This window comes from Triturus cristatus, chromosome 1_2 (genome assembly GCF_964204655.1).
Source record: "Triturus cristatus chromosome 1_2, aTriCri1.1, whole genome shotgun sequence".
In the NCBI taxonomy this organism is placed as follows: Eukaryota; Metazoa; Chordata; class Amphibia; order Caudata; family Salamandridae; genus Triturus; species Triturus cristatus.
This window is the reverse complement of record NC_140580.1, coordinates 281,237,117-281,264,694: the sequence shown is the minus strand read 5'-3', so window position 1 is coordinate 281,264,694 and position 27,578 is coordinate 281,237,117. Positions and strand designations below refer to the sequence as shown.

General features: G+C 42.9%; 1 protein-coding gene across 5 annotated transcripts in view; it reads right to left on the bottom strand.

Annotated features, from left to right (window-relative positions):
- Positions 1 to 27,578, bottom strand: part of LOC146867161 (polyunsaturated fatty acid 5-lipoxygenase-like) — a 1,030,548-nt gene that overhangs the window by 196,011 nt on the left and 806,959 nt on the right. For all 5 annotated transcript variants that reach the window (XM_085603716.1, XM_085603717.1, XM_085603714.1 and 2 more), the window contains one exon: positions 17,960 to 18,138. In XM_085603716.1, the coding sequence (XP_085459842.1) occupies positions 17,960 to 18,138 (179 nt within the window). The remainder of the gene's footprint in view (positions 1 to 17,959; positions 18,139 to 27,578) is intronic.

The following is a 27,578-nucleotide window of genomic DNA, read 5'->3' as shown; positions in this document are numbered from 1 at the left end:
GAAGAGCTCACTTTTTTAGTGACAGATCGTCTGCAGACCCTAAGACCACGGACCGGGAATGCAGCGAAAACACCCGGCAGAGACGGAATCGGCGCAGGAGAGAAAGGCGCAAACTCAGGAAGAGGGAGAGCAAAAAAACAACAATGGCGCAGGAGATAAAAAATGACCCAAAAACTATCGTCAATTTATCCGACGTAGTCCTTAATGAGGCAGAAACTCAACTGCTAGCCCTAGGACTATCCTATTGTCCTGAAAGCAACTTCAACTACGGTAAAACCCGAGTAGATATCTATAAATACATCAGGAAGTTAAAGTTGAAGAAATTCTTCAGGATAAAAAACAGTACTAAAACGACGGATAACACAAGCACTGAAATGACCAGTATGCCAAATCTTTCTGCATCCGATGCCACTACATTGCTTGCCCTACATGAATTGAATGATGAAAATGTTTTATCTGAAGCAGGTCTAAATGCTCATTCATCTACTCAAGATAAACTGACAGCTCTCAATCTTGTGCAAGCCAGTGCTGGTATTAGCCCTTTCAAAACCAAATCATCATTTTTTCCGATGATGCCTAAGGATGCAATTCACATATTCCACGAAAGAACTGTAGATGAAATCAAAAAACTTTATTACAACACAAACCACAGCAAAACGAGACTCAAATATAGAGATATTGAATATGAGAACCTCATCAAAAAATTAAGTAACAACAAGGATATTATCATCAATAAATCCGACAAGGGCGGAAATGTTGTCATCTGGCCGCGCAAAGAATATATAGAAGAGGCTCACAAACAATTATCTGACTCGGAATGCTATGGTATCAGTAATATTGGGGAATATAATAAGGCGAAGGAGAACTTGAAAAAAGATTTAATGAATTGGAAAAGAAATGGTCTAATATCAAACCAAGAATTCAAATTCATGATGAACGAATATCCAATAATTCCTACACTATACCTAATCCCGAAAATCCATAAGGGAACTTGTCCAGTACCTGGCAGACCCATCATCTCTGCAATAGGTGGTATGAGCGAACAAATCTCACAATATGTGGATTACTTTTTACAGATACATGTGCAGACTCTCCCATCGTATATCAAGGACACTAGTGATTTCCTTGAAAAAATCACAAATATAATATGGGATGAGAGCTTTTCGCTCATTACATTGGACATTGAATCATTGTATACGAGTATTAATCATGAAAGTGGTTTGAATGCTACTAAACATTTTCTTGACACTAGACCTCTCATTTTTCACAATCATAATGAGATGCTTATTCAAATGATTAGATGGTGCCTCTACAACAACTTTTTCCTGTTTGAGAACAAATTATGCTGTCAAAAACGAGGCGTGGCTATGGGAGCCTGCTTCTCTCCCAGCTACGCGTGTCTACACGTGGGCTGGTGGGAGGAGCAGGTTCTCAGGGGCTCATTGGGTTCCAAATATGAGAACAACATAGTGTATTGGCTAAGATTCATTGATGATGTGTTCCTGATATGGAGGGGGGACACTAACAGTGCTGTATTATTCATCAATGAGATTAACATCAACAAACTTAATTTGAAATTTACATCTCACATTAGCCAAACACAGGTCTTTTTCCTAGATACTACTATCTATGTATCAGGTAACAAATTGGAATCCACACTATACAGAAAATCTACCGCAGGTAACTCCACCCTACATGCAACTAGCTCCCATCCTGGCCACCTCATTAGGAGTATCCCCTATGGGGAACTTTTAAGGCTCAAAAGAATTTGCAGTACAGAAAATGAGTTCACAAAATGCAATGTAGAGGCACTGGCAAGATTTAGAGCTAGAGGCTATAGTGAGTCTGTTCTCAAACAAGCGAGTGATAAAGCGGCACTGAAAACTAGAGAAGAACTACTAGGCACTAATGCTAGGCCATGTATTACAAGAGAGAATGGAGATGAGGAGAATGCTCCACGTCTCATAATGACTTTTAACAGACAACATAGACAGTTGAGGGCAATTATTAACAAAAATTGGCCCATCTTAAAAACCGATGGTGTACTGGCGCCTTTCTTATCAGACAAACCGTCTATTACATATAGACGTGCTACATCTATGAGAAGCCAGCTGGTTAAAAGCAGCCCAGAGAATGTATCCAACAGCACCTGGCTACAACCAAAGAATGGTTTTTACAAGTGTACATCCTGTAGAGCATGCAAATTTGGGACTAACCGTACTACATACAAAACTCCTTTTAGTCCCAAGGAAACACCAATCAAAGGGCATTTTAATTGCCGTACAGAATATGCTGTCTATGTCCTTACTTGTACCTGTGACCTATCGTATATTGGTAGCACCAAACTTCAAGTTCATACTCGTATCCTTCAGCATTTGAGAGCCATTGTTAACAATGACAGCACTTATCCAGTGGCTCGTCATTTCAAAGACAAACACAACAATGACTTAAAATGTCTTAGTTACTATGTAATTGATGCCATCCCTAAATTGCGCCGAGGAGGTAATAGGGAAAGGCTACTAAGGCAATTAGAAACTCGCCTAATACTGGAAATGGATACGAAGGCCCCTTATGGGTTAAATACTACTGAAGACATGCACACCTACCTTTAAATCTGCCTAGAAGTCTGCTTGGAGAAACCCCACAAGAGCCTCTTTAACAGGAGCACTCTGGAACCAGTCTCCTGCCATATTGATTGCAATGATGTAGATATTTGCCCACATTACACACTTAGGTAACAATACTATTATCAATAGGATCCTTTAGATCAAGTTGATCCACTTACTTGATATGAATAGACATCTAGTTTGGGAATTTTTGCCCCTCCGAAGCTTCCATTGAGTTAATTTATTTATGGACACTTCTTACTTTAATTTTCTTTTTAATCTTTACACTAGTTGTGAAAATAAATAGGTATTTTATTGTACAGTTTTTTCAAGCACTTTATCACATGTACTAATATGTACCTGCCAACATTGACGGTGCATTAAATTAAATTCCTATTAAATGATCTGCATTATGCACTTTTCGCAACTTTGCACATTTGAGGGGTCAATCTAATGTTTTTACACTTTTCCTTGGATTATGGGTGATTTTAACCATGGAGTAGAGTTTTTTTCTGTGACACCTTCATCCCTTTTTACATATACTTAGACGAGTTTTGATGGAGATTAAGATCAGGTAGATAACCACACATCCAAGACTCACTACATTACGCATTTATGCCATTATTTTAAGAAAACGATTTTAACATATAGTGAATTATATTGTATTTATACTGAAATGTATTTATGTATTTATTTATTTATTTATACGTAAATGTGTATTTAAAAGTGTATATATATGTTATTCCTTCCACTTTATGTAGTAAAATGCAATTAGTGTGGAGAGATACCACCTAGTCTGTTTTCCAAAATCAAGTATGTGTAAAAATGTCGCAGTCTATTCTCCATGTCTATCAATCATGTGACACTGGGTTTGCAAGAGAGAAAAAAACATTTAAATTGGAGTTTTCCCGCTATGGCGTTGTTATGTGAACAAGGCCGACGGTACGGCCGAAACGCGTCATGACCAAGAGCAGTGAGAACTGAAAAGAAAATAAATTTCGTTTTGCCACCTAAGAGGAGTTCGTGTCATTTCCTGATGGAGTGATTGTTGCAACATATATATATATATATATATATTCACTTAAAAAACCATAGGTTTCACACATGTTATAGTTAGGTGGACATTTCACTCGTAAAAAACCAATGAAATTCCCCCGTTATAGTTAGTTCAGATAACTATAAATCGCGCGGCCGCAATCCACTGCTCATGACGTCACATATTACATCACTCATGACATGGTCAGTGGCATCACTCATGACATCACTGATGACATCATCCTTGTGATAGAGTGGCGGTCGCGCGATTTATAGTTATCTGAACTAACTATAACGGGGGAATATCATTGGTTTTTTACGAGTGAAATGTCCACCTAACTATAACATGTGTGAAACCTATGGTTTTTTAAGTGAATTTGCAAGGTTTTTTAAATGCTAATTACTAACTATAATGTGTGTGAAACCTATGGTTTTTTAAGTGAATTTGTACGGTTTTTTAAATGCTAATTTTTTTAAAAAAAATTTATGGATTTTCACCGTGCGCGCACGGTGCGCGCACGGTGCACGCACCCCGCGATTTAAAAAAAAAAAAAAAAAAAGTTTTTTCACCCTTCGGGGTCCTTTAGGGACCCCCTGACAAAGGCTAGGGGGTCAGGAACTCTCTACCCTGCCCCCTTTTCACGTTCGCCACACCTATTTTTCACTCTCGCACCCACAACAAACAAAATGGCGGCCGACACTTCCTGATTTCGACCGATTCGAACGTTGACTGACATGTAACCACCAATCAGAATTACGCTCGCGCACGTTAGGGTGCGCGCACGGTGCGCGGCTATAGATATTTATGTGCTTTAACTGCAATTTTCTCAGGAACTACTGAACAGATTGACACCATATATGCAAAAGGCACATCCCTGACCTGAGGACTACCTCTCTGCCAAATTTCAATTAATTCTGTTCAGCCGTTCGGGCTGTACCTTCGACTAAAGGTCCTATGGAAAAATGCATGGGGAAAACGCGTTTTGGGACCCCCCTTTTTTCTCGGTCCCCGCTTGACGAATCACCCCGAGACTTTCAGGGTAGGAGCTGAGCGGAGCGCCCCATTAGTTTTGAAAATTTCGCGAGGATTCGTCAACCGGCGCCACAGTTATTCAAAATAGAATTTTCAGATTTCCTATGGAAACACGTTTCCTAACTAGAACTATCTAATGGCTACCGCCAGTAGATAATATATATCACCCCTGTCTAGTTATATGTGTCAAAGGTTCCATAGGAAGAGCACTTTTTGTTTTGCTAATAACTTTGCTGCCATTCGCTAATTCTTCAGGAAACCTTTTTTTTAAAAAGTTTGTCGACCTCTTGCCTTCTTGGAAAGCTATGGAATGAGCACTTTCTTTGTCATGCATTTTCCATCAGAACAAAAAACAAGCATTTTGCGAGTTAGACCTATTAGCCTTGTAAATGACAATGTCTTTTACTTATCTGTTCTGCTTTGGAGTGAAGTGAATGTATGAATAAATACGTAGCTGTAGCACCGTCTAGAGGATGAAGAATGAGCAATTACCACTGGGAACAGAGACACACCTGTAGCACTGCCTAGAGGACTTAGATTGGGGGAGTTACTGACGGCACCAGGGAAGCAGCTGCAGCACTATCTGGAGGACTAAGAATAAAGAATTCCCACTGGGAGCAGAGATGCAGCTGCAGCACAGTTTGGAGGACTTAGAATGAGGAATTACAACTGGTAAGAGAGACACAGCTGCAGCACTGCGTAGAAGACTTAGAATGGGGGAGCTACTGACGGGATGAGAGAAGCAGCTAGAAGCACTGTCTAGCGGAGTGAGAATGAGAAATTACCAACACGGCCAGAGAAGCAGCTAGCAGTGCTGAGTAGAGGACTAAAATTGAGAAATTACCACTGGGACCAGAGAAGCAGATGCAGCACTGTCTAGGGGATTAAGACTGAGGAATCATCACTGGGACCAGAGAAGCACATGCAGCACTGTCTAGGGGACTAAGACTGAGGAATAACCACTGGGACCAGGGAAGCACTGACAGCACTGTCTAGGGGACTAAGACTAAGGAATTACCACTGGGACCAGAGAAGCAGATGCAGCACTGTCTAGGGGACTAAGACTGAGGAATTACCACTGGGACCAGAGAAGCAGATGCAGCACTGTCTAGGGGACTAAGACTGAGGAATTACCACTGGGGCCAGAGAAGCAGATGCAGCACTGTCTAGGGGACTAAGACTGAGGAATTACCACTGGGACCAGAGAAGCAGATGCAGCACTGTCTAGGGGATTAAGACTGAGGAATCATCACTGGGACCAGAGAAGCACATGCAGCACTGTCTAGGGGACTAAGACTGAGGAATTACCACTGGGACCAGGGAAGCACTGACAGCACTGTCTAGGGGACTAAGACTAAGGAATTACCACTGGGACCAGAGAAGCAGATGCAGCACTGTCTAGGGGACTAAGACTGAGGAATTACCACTGGGGCCAGAGAAGCAGATGCAGCACTGTCTAGGGGACTAAGACTGAGAAATTACCACTGGGACCAGAGAAGCAGATGCAGCACTGTCTAGAGGACCAAGAATATGGTAAAGCTTGAGGCCTCTGACTAATGTACAATATGAAAAATAAAGATTTGGAGGAATGTGATCTGCTTTCAAGAACAAGTTAGCGAGATTACATAGGAAACCGAACGGATTTAAAGACGAATACCACATGCATGAATAAGCATATTCTATAAAATGAAAACAGCTATAAAGTTTTTATTCAAGAAACAATTTCACAAATTGAACACACGCACACTGCAAGTCAATGACATCTAACATGGCTCCTAATTCAGTCACAATGATGGTAAATGGTTTGAATCTCCCTTCTTAGTTACAGCAACGCAACAAAATACATACCTTAAAATAGAATAAACTGAGCCATGTACAGCAGAAATTATGCATTCCTTATTTCACTCCACACGTGATGGTGAACTCCTGTGCCTCTTACTGTAGGACATCATCCCTAAAGGAATGCATGTGCAGGAGACGTGTCTCCTAACCAGGAAACACCCACCTTTTAGATGTATTGCTCCTACGAGAGAGGTCGGAATAACTTCACAACTTCAAAGGAGCGCAACCACACATGAAACGATAAACGTCTCTCAAAGATAGCCAACAATCACAGACACTATTTGTCTATTTTTAAAGTTAGTATTTTTTATTTAATGGCAAACTACACAAGTTACACCTGTCAGCCTAAAACAGAGCAAAAGATGTGAGACTGTATTCTATTACATTACAGTGTGTTCTGGTGTCTTGTAATATCGTATCTGCTTTTGTTTTAAAATATACTGTTTCGACCTAAACAAATGGTGCCAATATCGTTCTGCTCTAGTATAAAGTTTCAGTAACACAGTCATAGGACCTTAAAAACAACTGAGCCACGTACAGCAGAAGTGATGCATTCCTTACTTCACCCCACACAACCTCATACAGAGACGACATAGCAAAAACAGAATCCTGCAGAATAGATACATTGTAGTGCTTTATAAATTAGTATAAACTGCCCAGAATAATGAATTTTGAGCAAGGTACAAAAAGAGGAAGTAGGTAGGAAGGGATGTTGGCATTGTGTTCAGACATTCATCACTAACACAACGCCATTCAGCACCATACATAACTACATCCCATCCAGACACACGCTCCCTGCTCTAATTAGTCCTAACAGACCACCTTTTATCACTAACAAACATATAATCAGCCTTCCATCATTTGTCCAACCAACACCCTCCGCTTCCTTCTACCATAATAACACTAACACCCAACACATATACTGCACGGCACCACATGTTTTAAGTCTTGCAACAAACCAGTCTAAGACAAACACTCTTGCCTCTACTTCATTCCCTCCTACACACAACATACTCTTCTCAAACACATCACCACCCCCTCTACCTTAAAACCTCCTCTCACAAACAATACTAAACAAACAAATCCATTGCATGAAACAAATACACCAGCACCCCTTTTCACTACTCCTCAAAGCAAAACATATCACACACAGCAGCACAACAAGATCTTCAAAGTGCAAAACCTCATAATACTTACCATCACAAAATACAAACATACACTCACATTTTAAACCACACAAAGGAACAAACTCCAATGCCAAGCTTCCTCTCTCCCACCACACCTAACACAGATACAGCAACACAGCAATACAGCAACTCTTCTAACCGCCTCTCATCCATTGGACAATTTAGAACCTTACCTCATGGCCCACATGCTGCACCACCACCCCTGACTCCTACACCTTCCGCCCTAAACACTCGCAAACAATATCAGCGTCGGTTAACACCTCACGACTTCGCTTCCCCATGTCTACTGCACAACAATGTTACACCACGAAAACAACACAGCACACCAACTCACTCTCAAACACCATCTCCACCACATACACACGCACACCCATCAAAATGCCTTCTTAGCATGCTGGATGAGGAACATGATACAGAACAGGTACACGATTGCTATCCTAATACAGCTAATGCCAGCACTAAAAACACACCTGTTACAAACCCACACAATATTGATCACTCTTCTACAAAACAAAAGTCTCACTATCACCAAAGGCCATTCTCTAAACTGTCTACTAATAAATGTTCGATCCCTCTCTAAAAACAAACATCACATCTACGACCTTCTCACAGATGCAAAACCAGACACACTATTCATAACTGAATCGTGGTTGGGAGATGATATGGCTCCAGTCCTGCATGAAGCTGTTCCTCTGGGCTATCAAACAATCACCCGAAATCGTATAGGCAAAAAAGGAGGTGGTCTAGCTGTTGTGTTCAGGCAAACATTACATATCACTAAAATTGACGACATCACCATAAAGAATTGTAAGGCTCTTCTCACCAGATGCAATCCTACACCGTCTTCCTCCTGTAACTTCCTGCTCCTTTACAGACCTCCACCTAGCAAGGCAACATTCCCAGACGCACTTCTGGACCGTTTCAAACCTGATAACAATACACTCCAACCTATGCGTTCTGGGTAACCTCAACATTTAGTTTGACAAACCCAATATGACCCATCCAAAAACAATAATCACTGGCCTAGACGCACTGAACCTACATCAGATTGTCCACAAACCCACACACATCGCTGGACATATCCTAGATGTCATGTTTGCTAATACTGAACTAGTTACCTTTCAAACTATAACTCCAGTCACATGGTCAGACCACCACTTGCTTGCTTTCCAACATAAAACAACACTAAGCGACTCACCTAAAACTACCTCACATCCATCCACCTTAAATATTAATAATAATAGTTAATTTGAAGACCACCTTTACCCCAAAAGGTGTATCCCCGTGCTAGAAGCACATCAGCAGGAGTGGGAAAAAGGTACCGGACTAGAGTAGGTATAGCCAGGTTTTCAGGCCTCTACGAAAGGCGGGTTCAGATTTCTCTGCACGTAGCAAAAGCAGAAGTGTGTTCCAGTTTTTGGCCGCTAGATAGCCAAATGAGCGAGCTCCCATCCTTGCCCTTCTTATCTTAGGAATCTTGAGTAGGTGCGCTCCTGTCGATCTTAGCTGTCGACTAGGATTGTGCGGGGTGAGGAAGTCATGTAGGTAGCTGGGGCCTTTCCCCTGTATGCTCCGATGACAGAAGCACATGGCTTTGAAAAGAATTGGCAACTAGTGAAGGGAATCAAGGGCTTTCGTCATTGAAGCACGTTTAGGTAGATTAAGAACAAGGTGTGCCGCTGTATTTTGAATTCATTGGAGGCGTTTCAGGCAGGTTTTTGGCGCACCCAGATAACATAACGTGTATTTGTAAAGCGCATGTTCACCCAGAGGTATCTTGGCACTGAATAACAGATGTTTCTTGTTACCCAACTCAATGGTACTCATTTTATCGACCTCAGGTGGATGAAAGGCTGAGTGGACCCACCGGGATTTTAACCTGTGACCATGAGGTCGAACACAGGCCCCTGCAGTGGAGGCATTAGTCCACTGCAGTGGAGGCATTAGTCCACTGAGCCACCAGACCCGGCTCAAGGTATAGGATATTACCGTAGTCAAGTTACGAGGTCACTAAAGTGTGAACTATGGTTTTTCTCGCTGATACGGGAAGGATGTCTAAGGATTGTTTTAGCATCATAAGGGTGCCAAAGCATCTCCCTGCCACCTTTCTAGTTTGAGACGCGAACGTGATTTTTGGATCGAGCCACACTCCCAGGTTCTTTACCTCTGTTTTGGGGGCAGGGACAGGCTGCACCCCAGATGGAGGGGGATTTCCCGACGATCATGACCTCTGTCTTGCTACCATTCAATTTAAGAAAGAAGAGTTAAGAACAATGGTTCAATGGTGGCCCAAAAGGGTCCAATAGAAAAGGTGACCCAGGCAGGGTCACTTGTTTTTTAAGATAAGTGAAATCAATTCCGTAGGGAGCAGGAGACAAAGTACGTAAAGGGTCATGTAGGTCAAAAGATAGCAGGTATTTATTTAAACAAAGTCAATTTTAGAATGCTCACAAAATAAGAAAAGCGTGGTGTGAAATAGTGATAGTAGTTTTAAAAAGACATCGCATTGACAACAATATAGTAGTTGAATTCCATAATTGATCTTTACAAGTTATAAGGAATTCATGTTGTGGGGTGGTCGACGGTGTTTCGAACCCATGTATTTTGAAGTTAAACTGCCCATAAAGTTCCTAGAGTCTCCAAAGTGGGAGGCAGGGGCTTCAAAGGTTAATTATTTGAAAACAAGCGGCCGCATTCATCAGCCAGCCCCAACAGCTGCAGGACGTCTCTGACTGCTCGGCATCAGGCTCCCATTCACTGCCCTGTCGCCCCTCTAAAGAAAATTACATTCTCCAGGCGGATCTATGTACTGCCAAGCTGCTTGTTTTCAAATAATTAACCTTTGAAGCCCCTGCCTCCCACTTTGGAGACTCTAGGAACTTTACGGGCAGTTTAACTTCAAAATACATGCTCACCACTGTCCTGAAGATGAACCCCAATAATTGGGTTCGAAACACCGTCGACCACCCCACAACATGAATTCCTTATAACTTGTAAAGATTTACTGAAGAAAACAACCTTGGACCCGCTGAATCCTGACAACTATAGACCCATTACAAATGGACCTTTCCTGGGCAAACTGATAGAAAGAGCAGCGTTTGCCCAGATGTCACAATTCATTGAAGAAAATGACATACTTTCAGACTTGCAGACAGGATTCCATCCGGAAAGAGGCACGGAATCTGCCCTTCTTGCCATCTGGGATGACCTGAAGAATACAGTAGACCGCAACGGGGTTGCTGCGCTACACCTCTTGGACCTCTAGGCTGCCTTTGACATGGTTGACCATGACACTCTGAAACAAAGACTCTATGAAGCCGGCATAGAAGGAACTGCTCTAGACTGGATTGCGCCCTACCTTCGAAACAGAACCAATGTTATCCATACCCCACCTTTCTCGTCCAAACCATACTCCACAAAAGCAAGGGTCCCTCAAGGCTCTATCATCTCGCCCATGCTTTTCAACATCTACATGAAGTCATTACCGGTACTGATCAATCAATTTCACCTCACGTGCTAAAACTATGCAGAAGATACGCAAATACTTCTTCAACTGGAATGCCCAAAAGACATTGGAAAATCCCCAATTTTCAGTTGTCTCAGAACTGTGGATTAGTGGATGACTTGGAGCCATCTCAAATTGAATGCGTCCAAAACGGAAATACTCACGTGTGGCGAAACATTATGACCCGCTTGCCGCCGGGCCTGGCCTGATGAACTGGGATCACCGCCTAAAGTTTCGAAAGAAGTAAGAAACCTGAGAATGACCAGAGACTCCAAGCTATCGATGAATGCCCAAGTGGAGAAACTAGCAAGATCAAGCTTTGTCACAATAAAAATGCTGCAACAAATTTTCCCTCATTTGGGATTTCCACACAAGGTCCAAGCTACAATCTTCCTTTTTCTGTCCAAACTTGATTACGCCAATAGCTCTACCACGGATCACCTTTAATAACCATGAAAAGACTACAAGGGATTCAGAACTTGGTTGCTAGACAACTCTTGCATATCAAACTGCGAAACCACATCTCACCTGCCTTGAAAGCCCTGCATTGGTTACCAGTTGCCAGAAGATCCACGTTCAAGCTACTTTGTATCACCCACAAAGCAATACATAGAATGGGACCGCTCTTCATCAGGAAGAAAATCACCAAACACATTCAACAAAGGAACCTCCGCTCTAAAGTTGCATCTTGCCTCAAAATCCCAAGATACAAGAACAAAAACATGGCTGGCACATCCTTCTCTGTTCAAGAAGCCAAACTATGGAACTCTTTTCCCCCAACATAAGAACCACCGACAACCACCTTATCTTCGGAAAATTACTTAAGAATTGGCTCTTCCTCACATAAGCACCATACACCAACAGAATTCTACAGCATATCCTTCTGTATATAAGCATTTATAGATATGTACCTATCTTTGTGTATTGCTTTGTATGAACATATAGAATAATTATGTTGTTTAAAAAAACAAACATCTTTGGTCTACATGTACTTGCTTCCATTGTGCATCTATGTACTTTCCATGTACTTGGATCTGTGTGTCTGTTACTTTTCTCCTGGAAAAGCATATCCAATGCACTACCCTATTTCTCATCCTGTACCTCTATAAATATCTTTAATCTACATATACTTACCTCCTTTATGCATCTATATACTTTCAATGTACTTATGGATCTATATATTTATCACTTTCTTCTAATTTAGCACTTCCGATGCACTACCCTATTTCTCACCCTATACTTCTCTCAATATATCTTCTAGCCCAACTTTCTGACTCATCTCAAACTTTTTTTTACTACTCTTTCCAATGCACTACCCTATCCGTCACCCTATACATCTATCAGTATATCCTCTACATCCACTCTCTCATTTATCCCAAACCCCATACCACTACGATCTCCAAAATAACCCTTTCTAGACTCTACCCCTCCTTGTATCATCTGACACCTCTTTTACTATACCGATCCCCCAAAACAAACCTTTCTAAACTCTTCCCTCTGACTCTTCCCCTACAAAACCCCTTTTTAATCATCCAAAAGCCTCCTCCTACTGCTATGATCTAAAAAGAAAAAAAAAGAAAAATAAATAAATAAATATCCAAATCATTCCCACTTCTATCCCTCCACTATCCTTTTCAAAATAACGGACTAATATGTTCCCTTCTCAAATTCCATATTCAACTATACTAATTGACCACTAATCCTTTATGGGTTCCAGAGTAGCGTGCTATTCGCCAATAAAGCGCTTCAACACCCCATCAGGGTTACAAGCGCCATATAAATGCAAACTTTTTCCCTTTTTCTACCCCTCCCCAACCCTTCTCAATCCAAATAACTGACTAACATAGCCACCACTCAAATTACTTTCATGTTTCACCATAATAATTGAACACTAATCCTTATGGGTTCCAGAGTAGTGTGCTACTCGCCGAAAAAGCACTTTCTAAACTCCATCAGGGGTAGCACGAGCTATATAAATACAAACCTCTTTCCCTCTTCTATCCCGCCACCTACCCTTCTCTATCCAAATAACATATCCACCACTCAAATTACTTCATATTTCACTATACTCATTTTCAACACTAATCCTTTATGGCTTCCGGAGTAGTATGCTACTCGCCAGAAAAGCGCTTCAACACCAATCAGGGGTAACAGGTTTTATATGAATGCAAACCTTTCTTCCCCTTCTATCCCTCCGCTATCCTTCTCACTCCAAATAACTAATACCCACCACCCAAATTACTTTCATATTTCACCATGCTAATTCACCACTAATCCTTTATGGGTTTCCGGAGTAGCGTGCTACTCGCCCAGAAAAAAAAGGGCTTCAATACCCCATCAGGGGTAACAAGCGCTTTATAAATACAAACCTTTTTCCTCTTCTATCCTTCAGCTATCATTCCGAATCCAAATAACTGACTAACCTATCAACCACTTAAAATTACTTGCATGTTTCACTATACTAATTCAACACTAATCCTCTATGGGTCACGGAGTAGCGTGCTACTCAGCGAAAAAGCACTTTGACGCTTCATCAGGGAAAGTAAGCGCTATATAAATGCAATTAGAACACAATACAATATATGCTGAAGAAGTTTAGTGCGAAGTCCACCTGCGGATGCAGCATTAAAACAAAATTACACGTTATTCGACTGAGAACAGAGTCAACATATTCAAGAACTATATGAAGTACATAGATATGATTCATTGCCTTAGTCAGGATATGGGCACCCTGGGTGTATACTCATTACTCACAATGGAATTGTAGCGAAGATCCCCAAAATAATCTAGGAGGTACAAACTAAGCTACCCGCCTTGGTAACGGTGCGCCTTAAGCACAATCGACTTACAAAGATGAATATACTTAAAAATATTATCAGATTGCTGCTCTTGGTCTCGGTGCTTTTTGAGGAATAACACAAAGATAGAAAATACAAAGTAAACAAAAATGATCTGTGAGTGTAATCTTTCATACAGGCTGCTGGCTCAGGCAACAGGAATTCTGTGAAATCTTCAATGTACAGAACGATGTTGAGGGCTTGGGCCAAGGAAATGACACTAACAGGCCATGATATTAGAAGAGAAGACGGCAATATAACACTTTACTTAAGGAAGCAAAAATGTACCTCGGGCCCTTGTGACAACTTCGTCAGTCAATGGGAGATTAATTGAGCGTTGTGCTACGTTCCAGTTTGAGGCTCTTGGGACCCAAGCGGGAGTGGCCTTACGTGCACAAATGATCGCCAAGCACCCAGTGGGAAACATTAGATGTCCGTTAATTTATTTGTATATCAGCTCAGAAAAGCAGTAAGGGTTGGAGCCCATTCCCGGCATGATACACGTGTCACTCTGATTAAAAGGGCAGCTCCTTCAAACTGCGCCTGTCCACTCGTCGCTCAGCCAGTCCATTTGCCTAGCCTTTTAAGCTCCTTTGCTGTAGTTTAAATATATCTGTGGTGGGTGAGATAAGTGGTATTTGTTAAGGGACGGAGATGCTGCGCGATTAGTTTAGCGGATGTGGGAAAGCGAGGATCCCGGAACTGGACCAATGGTGAGCGAAAAAGGAGCAGACCCAGGACTGATGGGTAGATCCAGTGAGAGCCACCTGCCCCAATTAGTGCTGATCAAGTGCATGCGACTGCACACTATCAGCAACAAGTGAAAACCCAGGGGAGGGTGTGGCACAGATGTGGTATGGGCAGTCAAAGGACAAGGAGGGTAAATCTTCCACCTCCCGCCCCCCACCCACAAAAAGCAACAGCAGCAGAAACTGAAAACAAGCACTGAGTGAGTGCCACTTACTCCAAGCGGCGGTGGCTGCCTTGTTCGTTCACTCAGTGCCAACAGCATCCCCGACAGCAGGACAGGCACTTTATCCATCTGGTGCCCACAGGGTTGGGCATTCTGTTAGCGGCCAGGGGTCGAACCTTTACGCAGTTTCATACCGTTCACACTATGCGCTTAACGCCGCTGCACGCGCATCCCAAGCGGTAGCTTCTCTTTCTCCCTCTGCCGCTCGGATTGGGATCTTCTGGGGGAGGGAGTTGAGGGATGTAAGCAAAGCACGTAGTCAAGCTTAATGTAGGGAAAACTCTTTAAATAAAAAAAAGTACACGTACTGTGTAACAACTAAGCAAAGGGGCCAGTAGCCATGGGAGGTTCCAAATGACGACATGGCACTACTAAGGAGGGACTAACAAGCCTCATAATGAATCAGAAGACAGCATTTACAAAGGAGAAACCCACAAGCCAATGAAAAATAAGGGCGGGGAGTGGGCGGAGCTTCCCTCACCTACTGAACTACCCCAGAACTTCCCTAGAGCAACGCTTGCGTGCTGACTCTAGGCTCAACCAAAAAAAGGATGAACAGAATTACACCAAATTTAGTAGAAAGCTAGATATTTATCCAAAAAGCGTGCTTTTTGTGATTTGGTGCATTTCCGTTCAGCTGTTATATAGAAATTAAGATTTATAGATATCTGTTGTCGTCGGTATCCTGTGATGAAAAAATTTCAAAACGGACAACACACTGTGATTGGCGTCTGCAACATGAAGATAAATTGTGCATATATTCAAGTTTCAGCCATCCAATTAGTTGACCGTTCATTACAGCCACAGCAGATCTGGTCCTGCAGTACCAAATGGCCCATGGGAGGAAAAGTGCCCTATTTTTTACATTTTGTTACCACTGAACTCCAGCAGGACCAACCATCAAGATAAGCCTATTTTTTCACCCTTTCCTGGCTACCCCAAGCTCCTCTTTAACTAAAATTTCCCCAAAACAGCTGAACAGATTTCGACCAAATCACAAAAATCACACTTTGAGTAAAGTTCTAACTTTTTGCCAAATTTAGGATAATTCTGCTCAGATTTATTTCTGTACAGACAACAGAAGTTTCCTAAGGGAATTAACATGGGAAATCAATATTTTTCAGGGACGCTCTTAAGTGGTTGATTATTTTTTGGAAAGTTTTATGCAGATTTCTCCAACAGCCATAACTCCCAGCTGGCTCTTTGCCTACCAATAAACCCTTGGCCTCGACTCTCCCGGCGGAGGACTGCCCGCCTTCAGTTCATCCACCACTGTTGCAGAAGCACAAAACACTATAATGACTACCTAGCCTGTGACATGTTTCTAGGCATACTTGGCTTTCATTTTTTGTTCTACTTAAACAACTTCCTGAAGAAGTCATTTGTTTCAGCGAAACAAACAAAATCGATGATCCTGACATGCAAATTGTTTTCTCGCTGCACATCAGAGCCATTGCTGGTTTCCCTTGCCTAAGACCACCATGCACAGCATAGCAATCTTAGGCATGGAATTGCAGTGATGCCTGCCCTGCCATTGCAACTTGGCAGTTCAGTGACAAGAGGCCGCCAAGTCAACTGTTTCCACTGGTGGAGCCAACTGAGACTTCGGTGACAGGAACCTGGTAGCACACCTACCTCTACATGGCTAAGTAAACTGTGAGGCTGATGGATAGGCCATCTGCCTTCTTTACCATATGCATTGCACCCATCAACTTCTAAATGCAACCCTATGCCATTTGAATATGAAAATGATTTGCAGTAATGTTAGCAAATGCAGTGTTTTGTTAAAATGTTCGAATGTGGAATGCAACAGTATTTACCAAACGATGATCCAATTATTGGGATGAACTGAAGGTTAATGTGTAATGGTGAAAATCTCAAAATGTACTAACGAATAATGAGTGCTGGTGCAGATCTGAACATACACTAGGATCAGTGACTGGTGGTGAAAATGCGCCCAAGCACCCAGTCGTCTAAGTAATGATGCAAATCTGGTCTGAAATGCAAGATTTCTGAGTGCAAATCGGACCACGCATTCAAAATCAATGAGTCATGGGTGCAAAACTAAACATGCTTTAAGGATCACAGGGTGATGGGGTACACTTGAACACACACTAATGGTTACTAAGTAATTGGGCAAATCTAAACATACTATTAGGATTAATGAGTGATTTTGTAAATCTGTTCATGCATTAAAAGAATTACTAAGGAATATGGTAAATCAGAACATGTGAGACAGTGATAATTGCTGACGTGGTCTGCATACTCAGTTAATCCATTTATGCACTCTCCAATTCATTTATCCATCCATCCAGGCACTCACTATTCAACTATTCATCCTTTTATGAACTTACTCAATAGTTATTCAAGTACTCAGTCACTCACACATTCAACCATGCATGAAGTTAGTAATCCACCCAGCTGTTGACACGTTACAAATTTCACTCCCTCAACCATCTACACAACCACATACACAAACCTAACACTTAATGAAGAATTACTTTTATTTATAAAGTAGCTGGACCAGTTAGGTTTGCCAATGAGTAATAAAGATCCTCTCACACCGATTCTTACTTAAAGAGGACTCCAGGGTAATATCCCGGCCACAAACATATCAAATGGTAATTAGCACAGAACAAAATTAGGTTATATGTTTTTCTTTCATGCATTTAAAATGTGGTTCAATTTTAAATTCTTTAATTTGCATATTTAGTCACTCTTCCATTTGTTTTTGTTAATTTTTCGCTTAGGTCAACCCTACGCTTTACATTTCTAGGATCTAAAGAATATTTGCTAGGTCTTCAAAGAAACAGCTAAAACATAAGTGTGTGATTCCAAATATATTTGCAGTTCTTATACAGACAGAAGATGAACTCAGACTCCTTCAGCACCATGAGTCATGGTACCGCTTTAGAATGTTCCACGGAAATGAATATCTTACCTTACAACTGCATCCCAGACTTTTGTGCCATCATCTCTGTAGAAATAGTATGGGACGTCTTCTGTGCTGTCCATTCCCTTCACTTTAATTGCTTGTGGAAAAACGACAGAATCATACGTAAGATGCTCCATAGCTCGGAGAACCAGTTCAACATGGCCCCCGCCTCCTGTAGCATTTGCCTGAAAGTATAAAGTGAATAACTGTATTAGTAATCCGTGTGCACTAAAACAGAGTTTCTATTTCGTGGATGTCTCAAAATTGCCTAAAACTTAACAAAGGCAAAACCGAGGTACTCATGTTTGGAAAAAATGCCAACTTCTGGACCCCAGACTGGTGACCAGCAGATCTGGGCATCCTCCCCAAACCCACGGAGAAGGAAAAAAATCTAGGTATCCTAGTGGACGACAAACTGAATTTTGAGCACTAGATAAAGGCGACTACCTCTGCTACCTTTCACTCCCTCAAACTGCTAAAAAAGGTCAAACCATTCTTGCCAGAAGAAAACTTACGAACAGTCGTCTCATCCATTATTTTATCCCGAGTGGACTACTGCAATGGGCTTTATTTAAACGCCCTAGAGCGACATCTGAATAAACTACAGACCTTGCAAAATGCAGCAGCAAGGCTTGTGACAGGCACCCCCAAATTCATATCGGTAGCCAAAGAAATTAAAAGACTACATTGGCTTCCCATCAGGAAAAGTGTGAAATTCAAATCACTGTGCATGGTCTTTAAGGCACTTCATCGTCCGGGTCCCGAGTTTTTGACCCACCAATTTCGATGGCACACTCCCAAAAGAACCCTTCGCTCATTAGGGGCCAAATTTGTGAGCATACCGCCCACGAAGAAAGCTTTGTGGGTAGGGAGAAGTTTTATTACAGGTGCGGCCAAGGCTTGGAATGCCCTCCCTTGGAGTCTGAGGAACTCTACAAACCTTCTAGCTTCCAAGAAGCAACTCAAAACTGGCTTTTTAACAAATAACTCCCTACAGCCACACTTTCTCTCCGTGCCACCACGTTTCTCAGTAGAGTTGAGCTAGCGCCAGGACACCTCAGGGTAATCGTGCGCTCTATAAATAAATTAACATAACATAACATTTCTGATCCTTTCCCCTTGGTGCACATACCAGCAACTAGAGTACACACCAACACATCTGCACATGCAAACAGAGTCTAAGCATCTACTTCACAAAGATGCTGTACCTTTTGTGACGCAAAGACACACACCGATGAGTTGCGGGGAATAACAAAAAGTCCAAGCTAATATACGAGTTTAGGACCAAATCCACCGAAATATAGGATTGTCATATTAGAGTTTGGCTTTTTAACCCTCAATTATTGCATATTTCTTGGTCCTTCTGAGTACCCAACTGGCTTTTACGATTCAGTGCCAATGATAAACTTTAGCTCATCTAACTTCCTAGAATATGCCTGTTTTCCTTACCATACAATTCATAGACAAGGCAATGGAGACATTCTGCTGGTGTACGGAAACAGTTACATTTCAAATTCCGTACCACAACATTCGGAATACCAGAAATAGAAACCTAACCATAGGAAGCACAGGGATTCCACTGAACATGTGTGAAACACCCGCTTTCCAGAAATGAAAAATATTTTCTAGAGTCCCCTCACCCACCAGGGTGTGGCATGCTTCATCATTGGGGTCTCCAGGGGTGCCATTAGGTCATTTTCCGAGAGGAGTGCTTTGACGAAGGTGTGACTACAAGCCCCTCTAGCCCTGCAGATCATTAGGCATATTTCTGCCTGAACAAAAATACAGCGTGTCAGTGTACAACCGTATGTATTAAATATTAGGTGAACACACATTAGGGGGTCTATTGGGATGGCGGTTGGAAAAATCAATCCTACCGCCATGGTAGCGGGAAAACACCACCCGCTAGGACCGCGGCATAACCGCCGGTCCAATTAGTATCCTCCGCAGTCGAAATCCGACTGCGGCGGTACGATCGCGGCATTTAACACTGCGTCGGTTGCTGTTGCCAGCAGCAGCGCCGCGATGTCCAAAAAAGCATGTCCTGCATATCCCTTCACTGCGTGGCAGGCACTGCACAGTGCCTGCCACCTGGTACAGGGACTTGTATGGGGGTACCATGGGTACCCCCTCAGTGCACCCACACCCCCCAAACACTTTGGGGGCCCACAATGGGCACCCAGAGTCATTCTCCGCATGCCTTTCCATGGCGGTTCCACTGCTGCGGAAAGGCTGGCTACTGCCGGCATCATAATCATGCCGGCTGAGCCTGGCCCTGCATCGGCCCCATTTTAGCGGTCCAGCTCCGCCCACCAGGCAAGCGAGCGGACTGCTACCGGCAGAAAAGTGGCGGGTGGAAAATGTCACCGCCATGCTAATGGGACCGGCGGTTTTCTGGGTTGCGATCGTGGGTGGATGACTGCCGCCGACCGCCATCTTAATTGACCCCTAGGTGAGCACCCCATTGTTTCCTATTCACAGGATTCTTTAGGAGTGGTACGCACGGGGCTGGACCTCATGTGGCCCTGAAGAAGAACTTTAGGTGAAAGCTCAAAACATGTCAACCCAGTACTAGGGACACTCTACTGATTACAGTTATGTCTTTCCCTAGTATTAACCCCTGATTTTAAAACATACCGACTAGGAGCAGGAATAAAATATTAGCTCACTAGCTAGGTATTTTTAACATATTTTTTTCCCACTCCACATCACTGCAACACCCAAATTTTCCAAAACTAAGTACTCCTACGTAGTTCGCAAGTCGCAGCACGCTTCAATCCGCAGTGGATTGAGAGGACCACAATAATGAAGTATGCCACCTAGGGGTAACCTAGGGGTAATCCTGGTGGGTGAGGGGACTCTAGAAAAGAATTTGTCTTTCTGGAAAGAGGGTTTTTGTCACACTTGTTCAGTGGAATCCCTGTTCTTCCTATGGTTAGGTTTCTGAATCCGGTATTCCGGATGTTGTGGAACTGCATTCAGTAAGGAAGGTGAACTTAACCTCTACTTCCCGCCGTTTTTTGATTGTACATTTCAAATTCCTACAGACTTTGTACAGGCATTAGGCATTACAGGACCAAGAGCGAATACTTATAATGCGCTCTAAATAGATCAAATAATTAAGTCACTCATGCTTGACCAAGCTTTTTACGTGAATCTGGCACTGAGTGTCACCATGAGCTAGAGGGCTGTATGGAAGGATAGCTGGCTGGATGGGTGAATAGAGCCACAGAGAAAACAAACATTGGCAAAGCCAATAGGTGTCGCTTTTGAGACCTATTTGCTATGCCAATGGTTTTAGTCATGCTGCAGGAGCCTCTCTGATGCTGTGCCGTATAGATAAATAAAAAAAAAGGCTTTAGACATGGATTTTTTTGTATTTTTATTTACCGATCCGAGTTGGATTGGTAGCTAAAAAGAAAATAATGTGCAAAACAGTTTAAAGTGGGTTGGGGCAAGCAACACGTGTGGAGGTAGCATCAAAGCAAATACAGGGGGTAGGAATGCTGAGCCGGTGAGGGAAGCAACACAGGGGCCATGATTGGGCGGTGGAAACCACATGGTGCGGGGTAGATGTAACACAAGGAAGGCGGATGGGGTTAGCAACAGGGTAGCATGGGTGGATCGATCAAACAAAACATTGAGCTGGAGAAAGAACACAGGCAAGAAGGAAACAAATGAGGGAGTAGCCCCCAGGCAAAAGAAAGGAACACGGTACACTGAGGAGGGGGGAGAGATGCACACGAGGGAGACAGTTAATAAAAAACTCTGCACTCCCACAGAGTGCTTAAATGAAAATAAAAAAAGTAGCACCTTAAAAAGCAAGCAGCAGAAGGACTCAGTAATGCGTCATTGCGCCAGGGAAGGAACAAACTCAAGAAGATTAATGCAGACACAAGCAAGCAAATGAGAATCACAATGAAGCTAACCAATAGTAAATAATGGGCGAGTTCTAAGTCCACTTTAAGCTAACAACATGTCTCACAACAGACAGCGCATGTGCGGTCTTAGGCAAGAGATAAAAATGTGTGAACACATATGTAGAAGAGAAAAATCTTAAGGCAGATGGATTCCAAAAGGCAGGAAAAAAGGTACAGAAAGGAAGAATGAAATATAGACAGAACAAAATAAGAAAATAAAGAATATAGAAAAATAGCAGGCAACTATGCCAACTTAGCCTTTTATCTCCCAGAGCGTGGCTGTTTGGAAAGTGCCTCAGAAATGACATTCAAACTGCTAACTTGAAATTGCAAACCTGCACAACTACTTTTTTTAAAGAATGTGTTTGGATGTTGTTACCCATTATGCTTCTGCGGGGAGAACTCGAGTGATACAGTTTAGTTTACTTCCTACCACCCAAATGGCTCTCTGTAGGCCAGAGGCCTTGAGTCCTCCTGTTTCATAGATCTGTGTGCCACTGCCATGTGTCAACGATGCATTAACAAGCTAAGCACATCAAATGACAGCAAACTGGGTGAGATGCCTTGTTTATTTGTAGATTCAATCATAATTAAACAAATTTAAATTATGATAGTAGGAAAGCTTACAGCCTGAACAATCTAGCTCTTGTAGTTGAACAGGAATTGTACCAGAAAAGTAACCAGCTATGTCAAAGCCATTAGGTATGGCCTAGGCATACTGGAGGAATTGTTTTTAGTTTTTTTTTTTTGCAAACGTACATCATAACAAGAAAAAGAAAATATATCTCCACATAAATGTGGCAGTCCAATGCTTGCAATTAAAAAAGGAATTTAAAAAATCCCCATCACGTATAATTCTATAATTTTTATAGAAAACAAAGACGGACCAAAACAACTTCAAACTAGCCCTTAACAGTTACCACCACCAGCTTGAAAACCGCCAAATCAAACGACCTAGCCCTTCACCTGGACGCCAGCTCAAACCACAGCAAGGAACTATTCTGCATCATCAAGGAGTTCTCCAACCCCACAGCCACCAAGAACACCATCACCTCCTCACAGGAGCCCAGCAACACCCTTGCTGATAACCAAACTCAGTAGGAAAGATCCCTCAATGCATGGGAACCTCTCTCAGCAGACACAACTGCCCCCTTCATGGGCTCCATCCACTCAGGAGCTCCGAGGATCCTTGCCCCCGCCACATGTTAAACCTAGGACAAAGCACCATCAGCAAGGAGCTTAACACAATCATCAGTGCTTCCATCACATCTGCCTCTTTCCCTGAAGGATGGAAACATGCAGAAATCAACCTCTCCTCAAAATGCCAACCACAGACCCCAAAGACCTAAAAACTATCACCTCATCTCCCTACTGTCTTTTCATCCAAAGTGCTAGAAAAAGCAATAAACCTCCAACTCACTGCCCAGCTGGAGAAGAACAACCGTCTAGACCTCTCCCAATTCGAATTTTGCTCAAATCGCAGCCCTGAGACCGCCCTGATTGTAGCAACAGATGACATCAGGACCCTCCTAGACAGGGGAGAGACCGCCACCCTTATTTTCCTCGATCTCTTCACATCGTTCAACACTGTGTCCCACCACACCCTCCTGCTCGGTCCCCACCAAATGGGAATCTAAGAGAAAGCACTTGAAAGGGTATCTTCATTTCTCTAGGAACGTACCCAAAGCGTCCACCTCCCACCTGTAACCTCCGGAACAAAACACATCTTCTGCGGCATCCCACAAGGATCCTCTCTAAGTCCAACCTTTTTCAACACCCCTGGCCACCCTGGTCATATCACACAGGATGAACAAAGTCTCCTACACTGATGACACTCAGTTCATCCTCTCACTCTCCTCAGACCCGACTAACACCAAATCTAACTTCCACAGGTGAATAACCAGCTTTGCAGGCTGGATGCATAGTAGATGCCTCAAACTCAACACAGACAAAACAGAAGTACTCATCTTCGGGAACTGCAACTCCTTTTGGGACGACCCATACCCACTGAGCACGCTAAAAACTTTGGAATATTACTTGAAAGAAAGCCCTCAATGAGGAAGTAGATAAATGCTGTCTCATCCTCTTGCTTTCACACCTTGCACTTACTTAGAAAAATCTTCAAATGGCTCCCTTTCGAAATCAAACTCACCGTCACCCAAGCCCTCATCACCAGCTGCCTGGACTACGGCAACTCCCTCTACGTGGGAATCACTGCTCAATTACTAAACAGACTCCAGACCAATCAAAACATAGCAGCCAGGCTCATCCTCGACCTCCCGAGGCAGACCCACATCTCTCCCCACCTCAAAGCACTACACTGGCTCCCATTCAGCACACGGTGCCAGTTCAAACTGCTCACCCACGTCTACAAAGCCCTTCACAACAAGGATTCAGCCAACGTCAACCACAGAGTGAACTTCCACCAACCTACCCGCATACTTTGTTCCTCATCCCTCTTCCTGGCTCACACCCCCCCGCATGTACAGAAGCAGTGGCCGCACCTTCTCACACCTGGCAGCCAAGTCCTGGAATGGCCTCCCCCCCACCTCTGTACTTCCCCCATTCTGCAGGAGTTCAGGACGGACCTAAAGACCTGGCTCTTCAACTAACTTCTCAGCAACAGCATCCTTCCCTTCCCCTCCCAGCGCCTGGAAACCCTCAGGGGTGATAAGCAGTGCTCTACATATCCCATTTGATTGAAAAGTGAATCACTGGAAAATATGATTCAAATAGACACAAAGAAAAAGTGGTTTTGGCACTTTTTATTACTGTAAATTGAAGACATAGTTTAAACACACAAAGATGATTAAACAATAAAAATGGGAAAAATTGCAAAAAATAGCATTACCAAAGCAAAGTACTGCAAACATTACATATCTGTGAACTTCATTGCCCCGAGTAAGGACCTCCTCATCCCAGTCCTAACATGTTGAGGTGGTCCTTCCCTCAGGCAGCCTCTTCATACGCAATGTTTTTTTTTGTTTATTTTACAATATGTTGTCCCCTTAAAGGCTCCCTCCTCCTAGAGACCTGTAAGCAGTGCTTAGTTAGTAAAAAAGTAAGTGCCAGGAACCTTCTCAGGAGGCCACTGCAGCTTGCACCAGCCATTGCCCCTACCAGTGCTGCCAATGACGGAACCAACACAACTACTAACCATCACACTCCTACAAGTGTGACAAATCAGATATTAATTTTTAATGAATATTGACTTATTAAACACTGTTGTGCTAATCTCAAAATTTGACAGAGAGCACCACCATGTGGTGGACTGTCACTAGAGCTAGTGCTGCCAATTAAGTGTCAGTACAGAGCACCAGAAACTACAGGCTCAAATTAAGCACTGCCTGTAAGTAACAAGTCAAGATAGGTGTAAAACTGACAGGGAGGGAGAGAGGGACCCTCATTATCCCCTTATAGGATCTCCTCGTCTCAGTCCTAACATGTTGAGGAAATTACAAGCAAAGAAGACCACATTTTACACTGCTTCTAAATTGCTCATGGGTCCTTTAATAATCACAACAATTACTTCATTGCTGCCTTAACCACAACAGAACCAACATTTCCCAGAGTAGAATTCATCACATTCAGCGTAAATGTGATTTCAACAAATGTGTGAAGGGATGTCCATGTGGCTCCCCTACAATTTTTCTGAATATGAACCCCTCCTGCTTCTGCCCAAGAGGTAGAAACTTATCCTGTCGAATGAACTTGAACTCAAGATGTTGGGACCTGATCGAGAGATTTGTAAGCCTGGCGAATAGACTGGTGCACCCATCTGTTCAGAATAGCAGGAGTACCCTTTTTTCCTATATTCACACTGCCAAAAGAGACAAAAATCGAATTGGATAACCTGAACTCCTATGTATATTGTAGATAAATCAATAAGGAACATTTGACATCCAACAGAGAAGGATGCTGATTATTTTCTTCTTAAAAAACGGGAAGGATTATCTGCTGCTGCAAAATGAAATTTTGAATTCACTTTCGGAATGAACTTCGGATCAGCTTAAGCAGTAGTCTATGGAAGAATCTGCATATAGGGTAAAGAAACAACCTGGGCCCCAAGCTCACCTAGGCACCTGGCAGATGTTATTGCCAATAAAGACCACGTTTTCGCTTTTACCTAAATGAGATGCGCCTCCTATGACAGTTCAAATGGAGGAAGCTGGGATCCCCTCAGGACAGTAGGCAAATCCCAAATGAGAAGAATGGGGTGTGTGACAGGGATACGCAAACGAAAACCCGTAACCAATCGAAGGGCTAATAGCGTAATTTTTTCCAGATTACCATTAGAACCTCCAAAAGCTTTAATAGCCGCACACTTGGCTGCCAGCGTTGCGGGAGACAGATTCTTAAGGAAACACTCTCTCAAGAACTTAAAAAGGATCCACTGTCACAGGATTAAACCTTTTCAGAGAACAGCATTTGCAAATAAACATCCAATTCTTTATACATTAAGGGTAGATTTCTTTCTAGACAATTGGATGTCTTCTGCCACCTGGAAAGAACAGCCTATATCCTTCAAAACGAAAACAAATTTTTCAAATTACAGGCCATTAGGTTCAGCCTCCGAAAGTGTGCCAACCGTAAACGAGGACTGTAGAGGAGGGGGAGATTTCGGAAGCCTGAGATACCCACCTTTGGATAGATTCAACAGAAGCAGAAACCCCTGGTGCCTGCGTTCAGAAGGGAGCTAACAAAATCACTAATTATCTCTCCTCCTGAATCTTCCTAAGCACCCTCAAGAGGAGGAGAATCAGAGGGAAGGCATTCAACAGCCCTGAGGCCAGGGAATTGACAAGGCATCCACCACCCATACGTGTTGACAATTCATTTCCGTACAAAGGATTGGCAGCAGTAGGGGGGAGGCAAACAAATCTATCCAGAGGTTCTCGAATATTTAGCAAATTTGGAGAAACAGTGAATGAGAAATATGGTACCCCTCAGAGGATGGAAGATTGTGGCTCAGACTGTCTGCATGAATTTTCACACCCCCAAATGTGCACAGCCCTCATTGAAATCAGATTTTTCTCCGTCCAAACAAAAATCTGATTCACCAAGTTGTTCAGTAGAGGATTTTGTGTAGACCCCTGCCAAATCAAACAACATCTTGTTACCCGATAGTCTGTTCATACCACCAAGTTCTTGCCTTTCAAGTGGGGATGACAAACTTTAACTGCCTCCCACACTGCTCCCTGCCAGTTCCCTCCAGTTGGAGGAATGGACCCTGTCCTCCTAGGACCTCTGTCCTTTGCACTTTAACTCACCCAGGGTTGCTTCTCAACCCCACAAGCAGGTAATGGGAACTAGAAAGGAATTCTCTTCTCCAGGTTGGATGTATGCAGCCACAATTGCATCTCTAGGAGAATTGCAGAAGATACAGGTACTAAAGCCTCGAAATTGGCAGAGTCTGAATCCTAGTAAGGTAATTCACTAATGGCTTGAGGTGTAGATGAGCCCCTGGAGCTACTGCAGTTGTTGCTGACAACAAGCCTTAGACTCTCAAACAGAACCTGCCAGTATCTTCCCTGCGAGACAGCAGAGATTGCGGGGTTGACTGTAAGGAGGTGATTCTGTCCTGTGGGAAGAAACGTTTCTTGGTATCGAAGATTGCTCCTATAAAATGAATCCGTTGCACTAGTACCATATGAGACTTCAGGAGTTTTTTGCTGCTTTTCCTTTGCTCATGCCCTAAGATGACA